Genomic DNA, 17,153 nt, shown 5'->3' with positions numbered 1-17,153 from the left:
AAGAATGAAGTAGCATAAAATGATTATTTTGTTATCTTTAGAACAGTTAGGTTTTACAAATATTTCTAAGAAACTTAAGAAACAGGGATGATCTGGATCAAAGAAGAAAAGAACTGTGAAGACATGGGCCATCTATCTTCAATTTTCTGTTTCAAACAATCTGAAATGTAAATATAGGTGCTAGAAACAAAAGTAAACATGGAAGTAAAGAAGTTTATAGACTAATTGAAAATAGATTCCTTAGTACATAGCAAAAGTTCAAAAAACATTAATAAATTTAAAGTTTGTTCCCTGCAACAACTGCGAGAGGGCCACCATTAATAGAGAGAGATTCAGACTGTCCACTTCCTTTTGTTGTTGAACCAAGAGCTCTAATCCATTAGGTTTACTCATATCTTTTCTTAGGTCTTTTGCAACTTGTTTCTAATATTATATGATACTTCTGAATTCCTTTTCTTTGCCTAAATGCCAACACTAATTACCATTCTTTTGTCAAAATGGATTATTCTTTGCATATGTTATGTTTATGTTTGAATGTAATAATAGTAGGTGGCATTTTAAGGTTTGGAGAGTGCTTAAAATTATTATCTACATCTATCTTTATACCAACCCTTTGAGGTAAGGGCTATTAACACTCCATTTTGTTGATGAGGAAACTTAGGCTGTAAGAAGTTGAATGACTTTACTAGGATTACATAGTAAGTTTCTAAGGCTGAATTTGAATTCAGATCTAACTCACTTCAGATCCAATATACCCTTTCTACTGCTTTGATTAGTTGTATTATCTTTCTGTTTGACTATAAATGCTATAAAGTTCCCAAAGCTATAATTATATAATAAGATAATAATTACTAACATTTATATAGTGCTTGAATATTTGCAAGTGCTTTACATAATTATTTTTTATTCTATTTATTCTATTAATTTATTTATTTATTCATTTATTCGTTCGTTTGTTGGTTCATTCATTCATTCATTCATTCATTCATTCACTTATTCCTTCCTTCCTTCCTTCTTTCCTTTCTTTCCAAGGCAATGGGGCTAAGTGGCTTGCCCAAGCCCACACAGCTAGGTAATTATTAAGTGTCTAAGGCCAGATTTGAATTCAGGTACTCCTGACTCCAAGGCCAGTGCTCTATCTACTGCGCCACCTAGCCGCCCCCATATATTATTTTCATATTTATTTAGGGTTGAAAGGGACATCAAGGGTAATCTGGATCATCTTCCAAGACCTCTTCAGTGTATTAAAAAAAAACACTTCAATGAACTTTTTTCCCTGGTATCATTGCTAACTCTATCTCAACTCCATCCTGTTAAAAAGAAAACTAAAGCAAAAAGAAAAAGGCTTGTAGCAAGCACAATCAAGCAAAATGAATATACACAATACCCTTGTCTGAAAATGTATGCCTCTTTCTATATCTTAGAGTACATCAATTTTCTATAAAAAGATGGGTAATATTCTTCATCATAAGTTCTCTGGGGACATGGCTGTTCATTGCACTAATCTTATTTCTCAAGTCTTACAAAGTTGGTTCCCTTCAGTGAAGTTCCTTAAAGAAGTATTTATTGAACTCCTACTAAGTAATCAGAATTCTAGCTATCTTCAGTTAGTCTTAAGCTTAGGAACTTTCAAGTTCACTACACTGAGAAGCAGATAATTGATCATAGATGGTATATGTCTCCAGTTTCTTATCTTGCATGATTAGAACATCCCTGCTTCTCAAGCTTTGTGGAAATATTGTGAAACATATTTATATTAGTTATACTCTACGGTTAGATAACAAAATATCTACTATATGCTACTTGATTCTAACTTGAATTGATTATTTTATATATTTATGGTCAAGGGTTATTTTCTTTTATTTTATTTGCAAGGTAATGGGGTTAAATGACTTCCCCAAGCTCAAACAGGGCTGTTGTTCTACCCGCTGCACCACCTAGCTGTCCCGTAAAAGGCTATTTTAAAAGAAGGCAAAGCACTACAAACAGATGAATAAGTCAAGATATCTTCTGAGATTTACTATCTCCTGAAGACAGGTTATTTACCATGAGATAGTTTTTCTCTTTATTTGATATAAATCTTAAGAATATTTGACAATGAGTGACATTGAATATAATCCAACGATAATTAATTTGAAAGGTTTTGTAAAAAGAAAAAATGAAATGAATATAGTAGAATCAAAATTCTGAAATATATTACAAAACTAAAGATAATAGCTAAATGTACCATTTAATTCCATGCTGTTGAGCCATGGCTCTTTTACTACCAAAAGAGCTAATTAATTCAGGATCTAAAAAAAATATCCCCACATTTTCTTTGGTAATGTAATATTAACTCTGAAGCTTATACTATTTTAAGTGCTTGGGATTTATGCTGCTCCTTGTAGGGGGGAGAGGAATTGGATTCTACTAAAAGTACTTGCTCTCTACACCTTTCAGTCAATGAAGTTGGATGTTTTTCTAATTTTATTGAATATCCTGTACATCTATTCTGATTTATCACAGAATTGCTTATAATAATTTTAATTTCTTGAAAAATCTGGTAGCCCTGTTTGTGGTGGCAAAGAATTGGAAATCAAGTAAATGTTCTTCATTTCGGGAATGGCTTAGCAAACTGGTATACGTATGTCATGGAACACTTGTTCTATTAGAAACCAAGAGGGATGGGAATTCAGGGAAGCCTGGAGGGATTTGAATGAACTGATGTTGAGTGGGATGAGAAGAACCAAAAAAACACTGTACAACCTAACAGCAACATTGGGGGTGATGATCAACCTTGATGGACTTGTTCATTCCATCAGTGCAGCAATGAGGGACAATTTGGGGTTGTCTCCAATGGAGACAACCTGTATCCAGAGGAAAAAACTGTGGAGTTTGAACAAAGACCAAGGACTATTACCTTTAATTTAGAAAAATACCCTGATATCTTATTGTCTGATCTTGCTATCTATTATTCTTTGTTTCTTCCTTGAGGATATGATTTCTCTCTCATCGCATTCAATTTGGATCACTGTATACCATGGAAACAATGTAAAGACTGGCAAATTGCCTTCTGTGGGGGTGGGTGGGAGGGAAGTAAGATTAGGGGAAAAAATTGTAAAACTCAAAACAAATAAAATCTTTATAATTCAAAAAAGGGAAAAAAAGAGAAAAATCTGGTTTTTAGAAAGTAAATAACAGTTTTATCCATAATCAAAAGTATACATACAAAGCTTTTATTTCTTCCTGTGCTTCTTCAAGTAAACGTTGTTTTAATCCTGTAATAGGGGTTTGTGGTGTTCCTGCTCTTTCTGTATCTTGTAATTTTGTTCCTAAAAATAAATATGATAAAACTGAGTTTACTAAAGTAGTTTTGATATAAATACTAAAAAGGCAGGTATGCCTTTTGGTTGTCTAATATTGACATTTATAATTAAATAAGGATCAATAGTAAATTTTTTGCCATATGGAATGCAAAATCATAAGCTATATTTCTCCAAAGGGACTATTAGATCTCAAACAGTTGAAATTACATGAAATACAGTAGTTTGTAACATATAAATCATAAACAAATTCTATTGTAAAAACTGAATTACTTAGAAGTCATTAGATTCAGGTTAGATTTAGAATTTCTAGAGTAAGATCTGAAAAAAATGCACGCACAACTAACTTTAAAACAGATCTTCATAGAACAAAAATAAAGCATCAAGGAAAAGGAAAACAGATACATCTCCACTTTTTTTTGGTTAGTAATAATCTGGGTAACTTAGACAAAGGGCAGTGAGATGGTATAGTGGATAGAGGGCCAGGGTCTATCAGGAAGTCAGGAAGACCTGAATTCAAATTTGATCTCAGATACTTCTAGCTATATGATCCTGAGCAAGTTACTTAATTTTCAATCTTCTCATCTTTAAAATAAGCTAGAAAAGGAAATGGCAGACCACTTCAGTATCCTTGCCAAGAAAACTTTCAATGGGGTCAGGAAAAGTTGAACATGACTGAAATGACTACAATAACAAATTAAGACAAAAGGGTTTTTTTTCTTGGAGTAGAGTGGATTTTGAATTATTAGGAACATTATTATTATTTAATATTAGTGCTCTAAAAATATAAATAAAAATCCTTAAATATAACATGTTTTTAAGGCAGAACATACATGAAAATCCATATTTACATGAAAGATAAGTCAGGGATAGTTTTTTGCTTTACTAAAGAATTCACAATCCTTTTGAAAGAAAACGCTTGTTGAATGAAAATATGATTCCGTTAACCAAAAAATAATTTACACATCACTTTCTAGAAATCTAGCAGAGTAAAATTAGTCACCCTTTTGCTTATATACTTTACAAATTAGCTTGAGTTATGCTTCTGAAATTTGAAATGTATAGAAATATAGAGTAGAACTTATTCAAAAGTGGTATAACTGCTGTATACATTCCTTTTAAATGAAAAATAACCTCAAGCATTTATTAATGAATCAGCATAGAAAATACTAAAGCTGTGCAAACTTACAATGAAATTGAATGGTTTTAGAAAGGTTCATGTTTCAACAAATTGCAATATGATCCAGAATCATGGAATTTTCATCTGCTTTTAGTAAGTACTAAGTATAAAGAATTTCTTTACATATTATGATAAAAGCTATACCAAAGATCAATCTCACCTAATTGTCATTATTATGAGCTGAGCAACAATTCCAAATTTTTATGCTATAAGTGGATACTATAAAAATAATTTTAAAATGGACATCTGTATTGTATTCAACAAGGCTTTAATATAACCTATTCGGTAGTGAAATAATTGCTTGAAAGGTTAAGAATTCTTAACATATAAAAGATTTAGGAAAATATTCTAATTAGTTTGTTATACTTTAATATTTCAAAGGATCTGTGATCTCATTGAAATCCCAACATATCCTTGAAGTCTCATCTCCTGAGACTTGTGTCTAAGTACTTCACAAAAGATCCATCAGTATCTTAGCCACTTTCGTCTAGTCTTTTTCATTTCATGAGTAGCATTAGAGTTTTCAGGTGTCATATATTTCCTTTCCATCATATGATTAGTCTACTTCCTGTTTTTGTTCAAACATTTTCTCCCTGATATTCCTCATTCTACTTTCTGCATATAGGTCATCATTGTTAAAATGGCACTTCCTACTGGAATGCACCATGAGTTATCCCACAATTTTAATTCTTTGGAGACTGTGGTATTTCAGTACTTGGACATAGTTGTATAAAAAACATGGATCTTTGTCTTGGGGAAAGGTTTGGGATTGCCGAAAGATGAGAATAATTATCCACTTTTTTCTTAATTGACTTTTTTGTTTTTTTAATCCTTTAAAAAATTTTCTTTTCCCCCTATTTTTTAGTTACTTTTTCTCAAATGAATTTTTATTCATTTGAATAACAATAAATTTCACTGCAATGGCCCTATATGGTTCCAGGATTTGAATCATTGCATGTTATCTGCAAAATGAAATATATGATGTGCTTTATCTCATTGTTTATGCCTTGCTTACTTCTTCCATGAGAATGCTAATCATGTTTGACAGGTATATCTTTTCATGCTTTATCTCTTGCTTCATATAACTCAGCAAAAGAAACGTGAAAAGTTATTTCTGTTGTTGCATTCATCATGGAAGCCTGTGATTTCATAAAATGAAATATACTTGCTGTATTTTATAATAGCTGAGATCTGCTCTATCAAGTCAAAATTGCACACACATACAGTTCCATACACACAAATACACACCCATCTACTTGTAATCAACAAATAATAATCATAGTGAATTCTTGTAACAGTCAAGTAACTGAAAAGACATGTTCTTCCAACAGAAAGTCTGCATTTTTTCATGCTTTCATCAAAGATGTCTTCAATATGTAGGTAGATCATTCTTGTAAAGTTTTTGAAAAGATGAGAAAGTACGACTATGGGTCAGTAATTACTGAAGTCCTCTCAATAATATTTTAGGAATATTAATATCATTCAATATTCTTTTCATGATTTTGGTATCATCCCCTCGTTTTGATAACTGTAAAGAGAAACTAAAATGCTTTCAAGATTACGCTACACTTACCATGGATTACATTGTGTACATGCTTTTCAGTCATACTTTCTAACTTTGATTTTTCAAGTGCCATTTCTGTTTCTCTGTGTAGGACAAAGACTGTGGTGTTAGGGTGATTCCTTTGTCCATGATCTTTGTCTTCTTCCATTTACTTTTTAGTGTTCTTTTGAATATATCAGGCTGAAGCGCTACACACACACACACACACACACACACACACACACATATATGGTAGTATTTTCTCACCTTTTTTCCTATTGCTACTCTAAGTTGATGTCTAACTTAGCGGATGGTGTAATGTCACACAAGTAACTAATTCCATTACAAATCCCAAATCAGTAATGAATAATTTCTGTTAAAATATTAAATTTTGGGCAGCTAGGTGGCGCAGTAGATAAAAGCACTGGCCCTGGAGTCAGGAGTACCTGGGTTCAAATCCGGTCTCAGACACTTAATAATTACCTAGCTGTGTGGCCTTGGGCAAGCCACTTAAACCCCATTGCTTAGCAAAAAAAAAAAAAAAAAATTAAATTTCAAAGTTGCATTGATGACCATCACTCACCTTTTAATTCCCTTCTAGAAGAAAGCCTTCCTATCAGATAGGCATAAGTCTTCTGATTAGTCTAAAAGACTTTTAATTTTGTCATTTCTTAAGCCTAAAACATTATTCCTTCAGTATACTAACACTTGATAGATAGATAAGGGTCGAAAATATAACTTTTCTTTGGTCAAAGAGCTTTAGGTGCTGAGAATTGAATTATTTCTAAATTTTATGAATCTAAAGAATCATATGATATAACCTCAGAGTCATTTAAAAGAATGTTATTATTACTCTGTTCATCCTTCCAAAGAGAGGAATTCTGTTTACTCTTGGAATTTACAAGAAGTTTTTATTTAGGGGTGGCTAGGTGGCGTGGTGGATAGAGTACCAGCCTTGGAGTCAGGAATACCTGGGTTCAAATCCGACCTCAGACACTTAATAATTACCTAGCCGTGTGGCTGTGGGCAAGCCACTTAACCCCATTGCCTTGAAAAATCTAAAAAAAAGAAGTTTTTATTTAAAGGGGCATAAAATGTGTCCCATAAAATGAACCCTAATTAAATAACCCTGTTAATTTGTGAAATTCCCATAGCAAATTCAATTAATTAAGATAAAGAATAATAAATAATGAAAGTATTTGATATTCAAAGAATTTTCAAGTTATAATAAAACTATAAAAATTATTTAGTCCAAATTCCTCATTTTAAAAATTAAAAAATGAAGCCTAGATAAATTCAATGATTTGCCCAAAGTCATACAGCTAAAAACAGTTATAATTAGAATTTGACTCCTAACATACTATACTTTCTGCTATACCATGACATGTATGTCTTTAACATATATTATTCCAAAACTTTCATAGTTAATAAAAGACACTACCCTGAGCAAGTTTTGTTAATAGTTACTAGCTCCATTTTACAGATAAAGAAGAAAGTAAGGTTTAGAAAGATAAAATAGTTTATTCAGATCATGAAGTTAATCAACGGCAGCTTTCCATTTTCTGGGTCATAATTTATAATATTTCTATAAAGGGTCTATTTCTAAAACCAAATTGCTATAAATGACCAATCCCTTTCCTTATGTATCTCCATTCTACATTTATGAGTGATCATAGATTTCAAAGAGATGTCTGTACAAAGGAGACAGTTAAAGTTTTAGCTATAGACTAAAAATTATTGTAGGTATTTTAACAATTTAGTCATGTAAATTTTCTTCACAAAATTAGGCATGGAATTTTAGGCTACTTTTCTGTGTAGCTATATTTTGAATAAGAAAGTTTTCACTTCTTATGAAATAAAAAAAATTAAAATCAGAAATGAATTTATTCCTTGTGATGGGTTAAACAAAATATAATCACTAGACTCTATTACATCTTATAACTGTAAATAAAGTGGTTGAGTTGATTAAGAAAAAGGACTGGGATATTTGGGTTTGGGTTTCTTTACAATTGTAAGGTCATTTTATCTCTGTTTTTCATCTGTAAAAAGAGAAAAATGCTAACAGAAAATTTATTTTTTAGTATCTGGCAAACTTTATGTAAGGGCTCTAATATAACTTTATAAAAAGTTCATAAAACTTTCATAAAAAACAAGACAACTTGAAGCATTTAAAGATAAACTAATTTTCTTTCACTTGCTTACTCAAATTTAAAGCTTAGAAATCTCAAAATGTATTTAATAATGCAACTTTCAAACAAATTTGCTTTTTACTCTTACATAAAGTTTAATTTTTCTTTTAGAAAATCAAATGTAATGTAATTTATTCTTAAATAAATTATTTTGCTATAAGCTCAAGCTACCCAGATAGCAAATACTAAAATTATTCAATAGTAAGAATAGAGATTCTTAAAACTAGTTAGTAAAATTTAAATGAGATGGAGAAAAATGAGTTAGAAAGAATTCTAGAGTTTTAAACAAATTTTGATTATACCTTTCCTTGGGCTTTCCTGAAAACCAGAAATCTCATTCACTTTTTTCCGTCCTGTGTTAACACGAGATTGTACATGGTTATAAGGAGTGTTTCTATGACCTTGGAATTGAAGTTGTTGTTTAGCTGAAATTAGTTTGTTTCTGAGGCCTTCATTTTGTCTTTCAAGCTCATGAACTCTTTCTTGCAGCTGTTCAATTGTTTCTTCTAGTTCGACATCCCGTCCTAGCCGCTTGGGGCCGCCACCAATCCGCTCACATCTTTTCTTGTCATTAACAAGCCGTATTAACTTGGTGGCCATTCTGGGGAAATAATAAAAAAGATGAAAAGGAATGTGAGAAGTCAGCATAAAATGCATTCTGTTGAAAGGAACATAATCACTGTGAAGACTTCAGTGCAGAACCTGAATAATAAATTTCAGGTTTTGATGTAACTATTACTGCCTGTGAAGAATCCTTTGATGATAATTGAAACCACTGGGCAACAATCTGCTTTATAGCACTGACAAATAACAGTTTCCTAAGGCTTATCATTTAAGGTTAGTAAGGAGAGTACACATATTTACTCCATATGCCCCTTAAATACAATTTTTAACGCATGACCTTATATAGGAACTCAGCATGCCATTAAGCATAGTTACAGTTTGTAGATGTCTGTCATGAATAAAGTATAAGATATATAACAAATAAATATTTGTTGAATTCAATTTATAATTCTACTATAAGCTTAAACTATTTTGAAAGCATATTAACAATATATAACATTTGATAACATACTGTCCAATTTCTTTTAAGATTTGAAGCTATCAAATAGCAATTTAAAAAATGTGTAGCTGGGCAAACATAAAACCATAATAAATTCTAAGTGAATGAAACTGTTAAGATACCTCAATTGATCAAGAAACATAATTGTTAATAGCAGAAAATGATTACAGAATGTATAGTTTTCTCCTAGCTTTAAATGTTACAAATTTTACTTGTTGAATTACTAGAGTTATACTTTTGATCCCTTTAAGTTTTGATAAAGACTCGTAAGACAGAACAAAAGACAGAAAGGGCACATGAGGGTGATGTAATATACAAGTATGGAAAACATGCCCGACAGTGAATGTTAAAAAAAAAAAAAAACTTGGCAAGACAAAAAAGAAAAGGTGGCTTTGATGAGAGATACAAGTTCAAGACTTTACAAAATTGGTCGCACATCTTCAATAGCTGTATCTAATTTATAGAGAATCCATTTTTGCAAAGACCCAGACAGGAGATTAAAAATAAAAACACACTTCATTTGTTCTGTGGGGTTTTATTTTAGCTTTATTTTAGCATGGTTACAGACAGAAGCTTTTACTTAAAAGAACAAAAGTGAAATAAAAAAAAATCCTTAATCGTTTTGGGATGTCACAGAATACTAGTTTCTTACCCATAAGCAAAGTCCTTTATAGATGCAGTAGCAAATACGTATTTAGCTTCAGTTTTTTTGTACAAAATGTACCATCAAGGAAATTTATAAATAACATTATCAGTTAAGATTTTTCCTTGAGGTAGCCTTATAAGAGATAAAGGAAAAAATGCTGAAAATTACAAATGATTAATGACTCAATTCTCCTTTCATATAATTGAAGTAGACCAATGATATCTAATTAGCAGATCTTTCAAAGTATAGTAATTGTACTGTTGGGCTCACCAAAGAAGAGTTCAAAGATTTTGAGCCTAACTTTGGAACACATTATATATGTGTGTGTGTGTGTGTGTGTGTGTGTGTGTGTGTGTGTGTGTGTGTGTCACAGTCAGCCACATGAAATAGTCCAATAGATTTGGTGATGCCAACTCATACACCAAAATTCACTTAATCACACAAAGACATATGGATCTTCTGCCAGAGATATAAATAATGTTCCAAGGGTTTATCAAATTTAATGCTATACTATTAATCTACACTTGGAGGAAAATCTATGATTGTAAATTCTGAGATAAGACAAGTGAATCAATAAAATAGTTTTAATTTTTTTTTCAGAGAAGTTATAAGCAGGCCTTATTAGAATAAACAACATGGAACTTAATGTTGACACTCAAAAAATACTCTTCAATAAATAGCCAAAGTTTTATAGTGATAATATTATTATAGAAATTTCCAAATCTTTTGTCTAAAAGGCATAGAGTTATTCTGGGCAAATCATAAAGAAAGCATATTTCCTTTATTCAACTTCTAAATAGTAAGATAAACAAGTTAATAATTAAAAAGAACTTCTCTAATGTCTTCTAACATCCTGAATGTGACTGAGTAACTATGAGCACAAGTTCTCACAGGTTGGAAAGGTTTCTAGTATAAACACTTCATACTTTTGGGGAGACATCCGCAGAATGTTTGCCAAAATTTGAATTTTTGTAGTTAACTTATCTAAGGTAACTTACTAAGGTCGGGGTGACAGTTGATGGGAAGGTAGATATTTATGATATTTATTAATTATGTCTTTAGAAGGAAAATGAAATCATAGATCTTTTGAAGTATAAGAAGCAAGATACAATTATATATATATATATACATACATATATATGATATATATATATATATATATATATCTTGTGAGACTTCTGAATTGGTAGGAAAAATATGAGCTATGATATTTTTAGGACCCAGGAATATAGCTGTTTATAAAATGACATTTATATTAAAGGTAGAGAAAAAATGGATAAATCTAAAATCATCTTAAGCTAGATATCTATAGCAATGCCAGTTCTGCTCAGAAAAATACTCTGTAAGTCTTAAAAAATATATAATAATAATAATAATAATAATAATAATAATAATAATAATAATAATAATTCACCCTTATTTTCTGAGTGTTGAAACTGGGGTCTTCAGTGAAGCTAAGTAATTTGTCCAAGACAGACTAGAAGGGCATTAAAGGCCATTTAGTCTAATCCCTTAATTTTACAGATGGCAAACATGAAGCACAAAGAGGTTAATTTATCCAAGGTCAAAGAGGATCAAGTGACAGGGATGGAATTCAAGTTCAGATCCTCTGATTTCCAAACCAATACTTGATTGTACTATGCTGCTTCCCATACTTATTTAATGAAGAGGGAGAACTAGCAACTAGGGTTTTCAACTGATTGTACACTTTTTTCATGGTGTCACCTTGCTTTCTCTGTTGTCCTCTTTATAGATTCTGGTTAGGGTGATAATGATGTCAAAGCTAAGATTTAATTTTGTATTGGCTATGTAGAGAGGAAAACTATGTTTGGTGGTCAAAGACCATACTTTTAACCCTGACTACCCAATTATTAAAAATGATCTAAAGGAAAAGTCACTTAACCTCTCTAGGCCTACTTTCTTTGTTTTATTTATTTAAGGCAATGGAGTTAAGTGACTTGCCCAAAGTCACACAGCTAGGCAATTATTAAATGTATAGGCTGAATTTGAAATCAGGTCCTCCTGACTCTAGGGCTGGTGCTGTATCCACTTCGCCACGTAGCTGCCCTGTTTAGGCCTATTTTCTAACACATAAAATGTATGATTTGGACTAAATTATCTCAAAAATGTCTTCTAGCTCTAAATCTTACAATAATGTATGCTGTTGATTCTAAATGGATCAGGAAAAATATTTTATCTTTGAATAAACATACTAGGCCACAATTATTGAAAAAACATTTGAAAATACAAGCCTTCTTCACATTGGTCAGATGGGTCATCTTGTTCTTTTAAGTACTTTGAAAAGTTAAAACTAATCAAAATAGAAACTGAAAGATAATTTTTGCTAGTGTATTTTAAAGGGAAAAAACCAGGAAATTTCAATAAGTGTACTAGTTTTCCAATGAAGCCAGAGACTATTAAATATGAATATGAGTCTCTTCTACGAAAAATCTGTTAATATTTTTTGCAATATTTATTAAATTTTTAAAGAAGTTATGATGCATTCAGGGGTGAATAGATGGTATAGTGGATAGAACACTGGCCCTGTAGTCAGGAGGACCTGAGTTCAAATCTGGCCTCAGACACTTACCTAGCTGTGTGGCCTTGGGCAAGCCACTTAACCCCATTGCTTTGCAAAAAACAAAAAAACAAAAAAAACAACAACCCTAAAAAAGAAGTTATTAATGCATTCAAAAGACCTTGAAAAAGAACATATAGAAAATCATCTAAGAGAATAATAATAGACTAAAATTTTGGCACCAAAAAAATGGCAGCATGAGTTAACAGACATTCTCTTTGAGTTTAATATAAAATCTAGATTAACTCAAATATTAAAAGTTATTAAGTATGTTAACAAAGACTGAAGAGATGTATTCAATAATAACTTCTAACACTTAAGAGAACATGAGTTCTAAAAAGTACTTTAAAAGAATATTATTTTTTAAAAAATGTCAATTTTAAAATCAAGTATACATTAAAAACAGATATCCTGAAACAATTACTTATTAAGCCATAAATATTATTAAATTATACATATATAGGTGCAAACTTAAAGTTTGATTAGTTATTAGTTTTTCTTTCTGAAATATTAATTCTTGTCATACCACACTAATGAGCCTTCTGTTTATAAGAGATTCATTTCTAATTAAGATAAAAGATTTGTATACCATTCAAACTTTTTTAAAAAAATCTATATTATAACCTTTTAATTTTATCTTCCTGCTGGGAGGCATGTTGTTTAAGTACAATGTTCTCTTCATGTAAACGCAAATATCGATCTTCCAATTCCTCACGACTGACACGTGATACTAGTTGTCGAGACTTTGAATTCCAGGGAACTGTAGATTTGGACAAAAAAAGAAAAATTTCAAGAAAATTAATCACATGTCTAATACCCAGGATGTACTTCCTAAAAAATCTTTGACCTGACTTAATTTAGGTTTCTGAAATCTTTCAGCAACTTATTCATTAAATAATGACTTTTATATTCCTCATATCACAGGTGTATATATTTATATATATATATATATATTTTTTGCTTTTTAAAGTATTAGTATTAAAAATACTAATAGACACTCAAAATTAATATTACTAATGAAGTACAAATTTTTAGTATTATATCCAGTTAGAGTTGTCTTAGAGATTATAGAGCATATGCCCTTCATTTCAGATATGAGATAGACATAGCTTAAAACAGTGATTTGGCCAATATTACAATGATAGTTACTGTCAAACCTGGGAAAAGTATAAGTTTATAGTAATGTTGTTCACTCATTAGGAATAATAAAATTTTCTCTGAATGGAAGAATAATGTTGAGATAGGTAATTTAAAAATAAGGATACTTGAAATGTTCTTTTTTACAGACCCAAGAATTACCACAGATCACCTCTATGATCAGACATCTGTTGGAACTCAATTATATAAAAATGTTAAAGAATTTGACCTAAACCAAACAATCTGGAAAACTTGCTCATAGGTTTCACTGCAAAGACTACCTTAAATCACCATTCTGCACGTCACCATGCTCATTTCAGAAAATTTTAAATATTATTTATTGGCATATGCATATGATATTCCTTCTATCAAGAAGAACTTTTAGTAGCCCTCTCAAGACTAATGGAGTAGGACAAATTATTAAGCCTATATTAAAAAATCCACCACACTCAAGCTCCTATTAATTTTCAAAGAAAACAAGGCATCATATACTCTCATAGGGTTTATTACCAATAATGATAATTTAAAAATTTATTCCAAAAACAAAAGTTGCATAATTTTCATCTCCTCCTTCACTGATTATAAAGACTATCTTGAAGCATTTGTTGTCTTTCTATTTTTAATCATATTCACACTCCATGTGGCTAGTAATACTCTTTTAATATAAAGGTAATCAATGCTAAGGAAAAATTAAAATGCTAACATAATAAGAACTGATATTAAAATACATTTTGAATTCTTAGATTATTCAATAAAGAGCCAACCAGTGTGACAACATGGCTGGCACACTGTATACACAAATCAAAGTACAAGTTTTAAATTGTTTTCAAAGATTTAAAGTGTTCTCACATCTGCCCCTTTTTTTTTCTTTAGTAAAGTGCCTCTTGGTTCTATATGAAACCATGGAGTGATGAAAGGTTCAAGAAAAAGATTTCCAGTATTTTTCAATTTGATTGTGAAAACTTATTATCATCTGAATAAAAAGTTACTTTAAGACCCTTAAAAATAGGGCACTTCTCCCCTCATAAAAATTAAACAGAAAGATACATTAATAATGAATGTGAAGCAAACCAGACAATTCAATGTTAAGCCTTGGTATCTTTTATTACATTCTGATGTATTTTAAAAGATGATTTACAATTATTCTTTATCACTGTAGAAGAAGACTTTATTTTTTCTGTGAATAGCTGATACCTGATGAACACAATGAAACCGTATCTTAGTTCTCACTTCTATTTCTTAGTCTAGTCTAACTTAGATCAACATTGTTACTTGAACTTCTTTTATCTATATGAGTAGCAGGAAAAATTTAACATTAAAAATAGCTTTAGAAAGTGATCAAATTTCATGACTATAAACTAATAACAGCTGGTCAAACCTTTCAATCCACCAAGGAGTCGTGAACCTGTATCTTTCACAGGCAGGTCTCCTGCAGTCTCATCAGCTGGGCTAGACATGTTCTCTCTGTGGATAAGAAAATTCAGATAAAGCTTTCTTCATCTAATCTATCCATTATGCAAAATGAATGAGCCAAATATATATAATAAAAACAAGGCAAGAAGTTCAATGGACATCTTGTTGCCCTATATATGTTGCTCCTAAGAAAATGAAAGCTTCCGTTCTAAACAAAATTTTTCACTTAATCATGGAGAACATGTTCCTTTCAACACTGCCTACTATAATTTGCTTAAGAAATGAAATAAGGTTAGTTCATTAGTCTTCTGCTCTCTTTCCTATTCTTCTTGCCAATTTTCCCCATTCCCAAACTCATTTGAAAACAAAAGATTAAATGCAAGCAAGAACAACAAAGAAAACAAAACCCCCAGAAAACTATGCTTATACCCTACTATGTAGATCCCATCAATTTTAAAGATTGAGGAGTCATGAATATTTGGTCCTGCCTTAGCTTCCTGTATAGTTTTGTCTTCCAAATTTATAACCAGAAATTTGAAGGTGCTCTATATACCTGTGAGAAGGTCCACATTGCAGGTCTCCTATTGGTGAACGGCAAGTTGGTTATTCACCAAATATTGAATAGGACCATGGTTTTTAGGTCTGGAAAGTACCTCTGAAGTCATCTAATCCAATCCCTTTATTTTATATAGATGAGGAAAACAAGGCCCAAAGAGTCTGTCCTACTATATACATGAGTAGTAAATGGCAGAAACAGATTTAAACTCAGGTTCCATACAGGCCATCTGATTTATTGAAACAATAAAATGTTGCAAATGAGTTGTAGACTTTCCTCTAATTGACTTTTTCTCCCTTGACCCCCCAGTGCCAAGAAAATCAAGAAAAGGATTATAAATTCAAAACTCACTGTTATTGGTTGGGCAAGTGGTTCAATAAAATGGAACAAAAATTGATGTTTCTGAAACTAGGGAGATTTTCATGGCAGCAGCCATTCTCATCTAGTTCCACTGTGGTCTGGTCCTGCACTGTTCCACATCTTGCCTTTGCTTTGGATCTCTTGAATGACTACTCCAACTCTCCAGGATCTAATCTAGGCTGCAGAAACAGTAAAGAGAAAGTGACACTAGGCTACCTTGCCTCAACAAAGGCATCATTCTTCTATTTCCTAAGGTTTGCAATCATAGAATTATCCTCTACTCTTCATTCTCTCATATAGCTATCCCAACCCAACTGCCTCCCCCCATCCAATTAGTATACATGTATTGTCAATTATACCTCAATAATATTTTTCACATCTGTACCTCTTTTTCATTGATTACTATCACTCTAATTCAATCAATCGTTTAGTCCCTTATCAACTCTTGCCTGAACTGTGATTGCTTTCCAATTATTCTCCTTGTTTTAAATCTGTCCCCTCACCAATCCATCCTCTACAATTTTTGTCAGTGTGACCATATGACTCACCTCATCAAAAAAACTCTTGCTTTATTTAAAATTCCCTCCAATTTGTCTCTACTATTCCAGGCTTATTACATATTACCACCTCAAATATTCTGTGGACCAAAATGACTTACTTTCTCTTCCTCACACATGACATTCAATTTCTAGTCTCCAAGCCCTCCTTGTACATGCTGCTAATCCAATGCACTGTCTTTATTAGGACCCCTAGTTTCATATAGAGTTTAAATGCTGCTTCTTACATGAAACATTTTCTACTTCTAATTGTTAGTGCTTCCTCACCTTGTTCTATTACTATATGTATATATACATATATATGTATATATACACACTTCTCAACATGTTTTTTCCCCTGATAGAATGTAAGCTTCTTGAGGGCAGGAACTATTTCAATGTTTTGTATCCCTACCTACTAAGATTATGCCTGGCACAGAGACATTTAATAAATCCTTACTGGTTGATGCTACTCCTCTACTCAAAAATTTTTAGTGGCTCCACACTGTCTACCAAGTAGACTTGAAATATCTGACCCTGGCATTCAAGGCCCTTGATAGTCTATCTTTATCTCATATTATAATGCTCTTTTGTATGTTCTGTATTCCGAACTACTCTATTTCTGGTTTTCATAATATCTTCTCCTATCT

At 31.5% G+C, this 17,153-nt stretch overlaps 1 protein-coding gene across 2 annotated transcripts in view; it reads right to left on the bottom strand.

Moving 5' to 3' along the window:
- Nucleotides 1-17,153, bottom strand: part of RPGRIP1L (RPGRIP1 like) — a 120,642-nt gene that overhangs the window by 100,027 nt on the left and 3,462 nt on the right. For both annotated transcript variants that reach the window (XM_074211302.1, XM_074211301.1), the window contains exons 2-6: nucleotides 15,959-16,146; nucleotides 15,017-15,102; nucleotides 13,126-13,261; nucleotides 8,517-8,815; nucleotides 3,209-3,311 (exon numbers count right to left, since the gene is read on the bottom strand). In XM_074211302.1, coding sequence (XP_074067403.1) covers nucleotides 3,209-3,311; nucleotides 8,517-8,815; nucleotides 13,126-13,261; nucleotides 15,017-15,095 — 617 coding nt within the window. In that variant the 5' untranslated portion in view covers nucleotides 15,096-15,102; nucleotides 15,959-16,146. The remainder of the gene's footprint in view (nucleotides 1-3,208; nucleotides 3,312-8,516; nucleotides 8,816-13,125; nucleotides 13,262-15,016; nucleotides 15,103-15,958; nucleotides 16,147-17,153) is intronic.

Source organism: Macrotis lagotis, chromosome 1, assembly GCF_037893015.1.
Source record: "Macrotis lagotis isolate mMagLag1 chromosome 1, bilby.v1.9.chrom.fasta, whole genome shotgun sequence".
Taxonomy (NCBI): domain Eukaryota; kingdom Metazoa; phylum Chordata; class Mammalia; order Peramelemorphia; family Peramelidae; genus Macrotis; species Macrotis lagotis.
The sequence above is the reverse complement of the archived record's forward strand: the minus strand, read 5'-3'. Positions and strand labels throughout refer to the sequence as shown.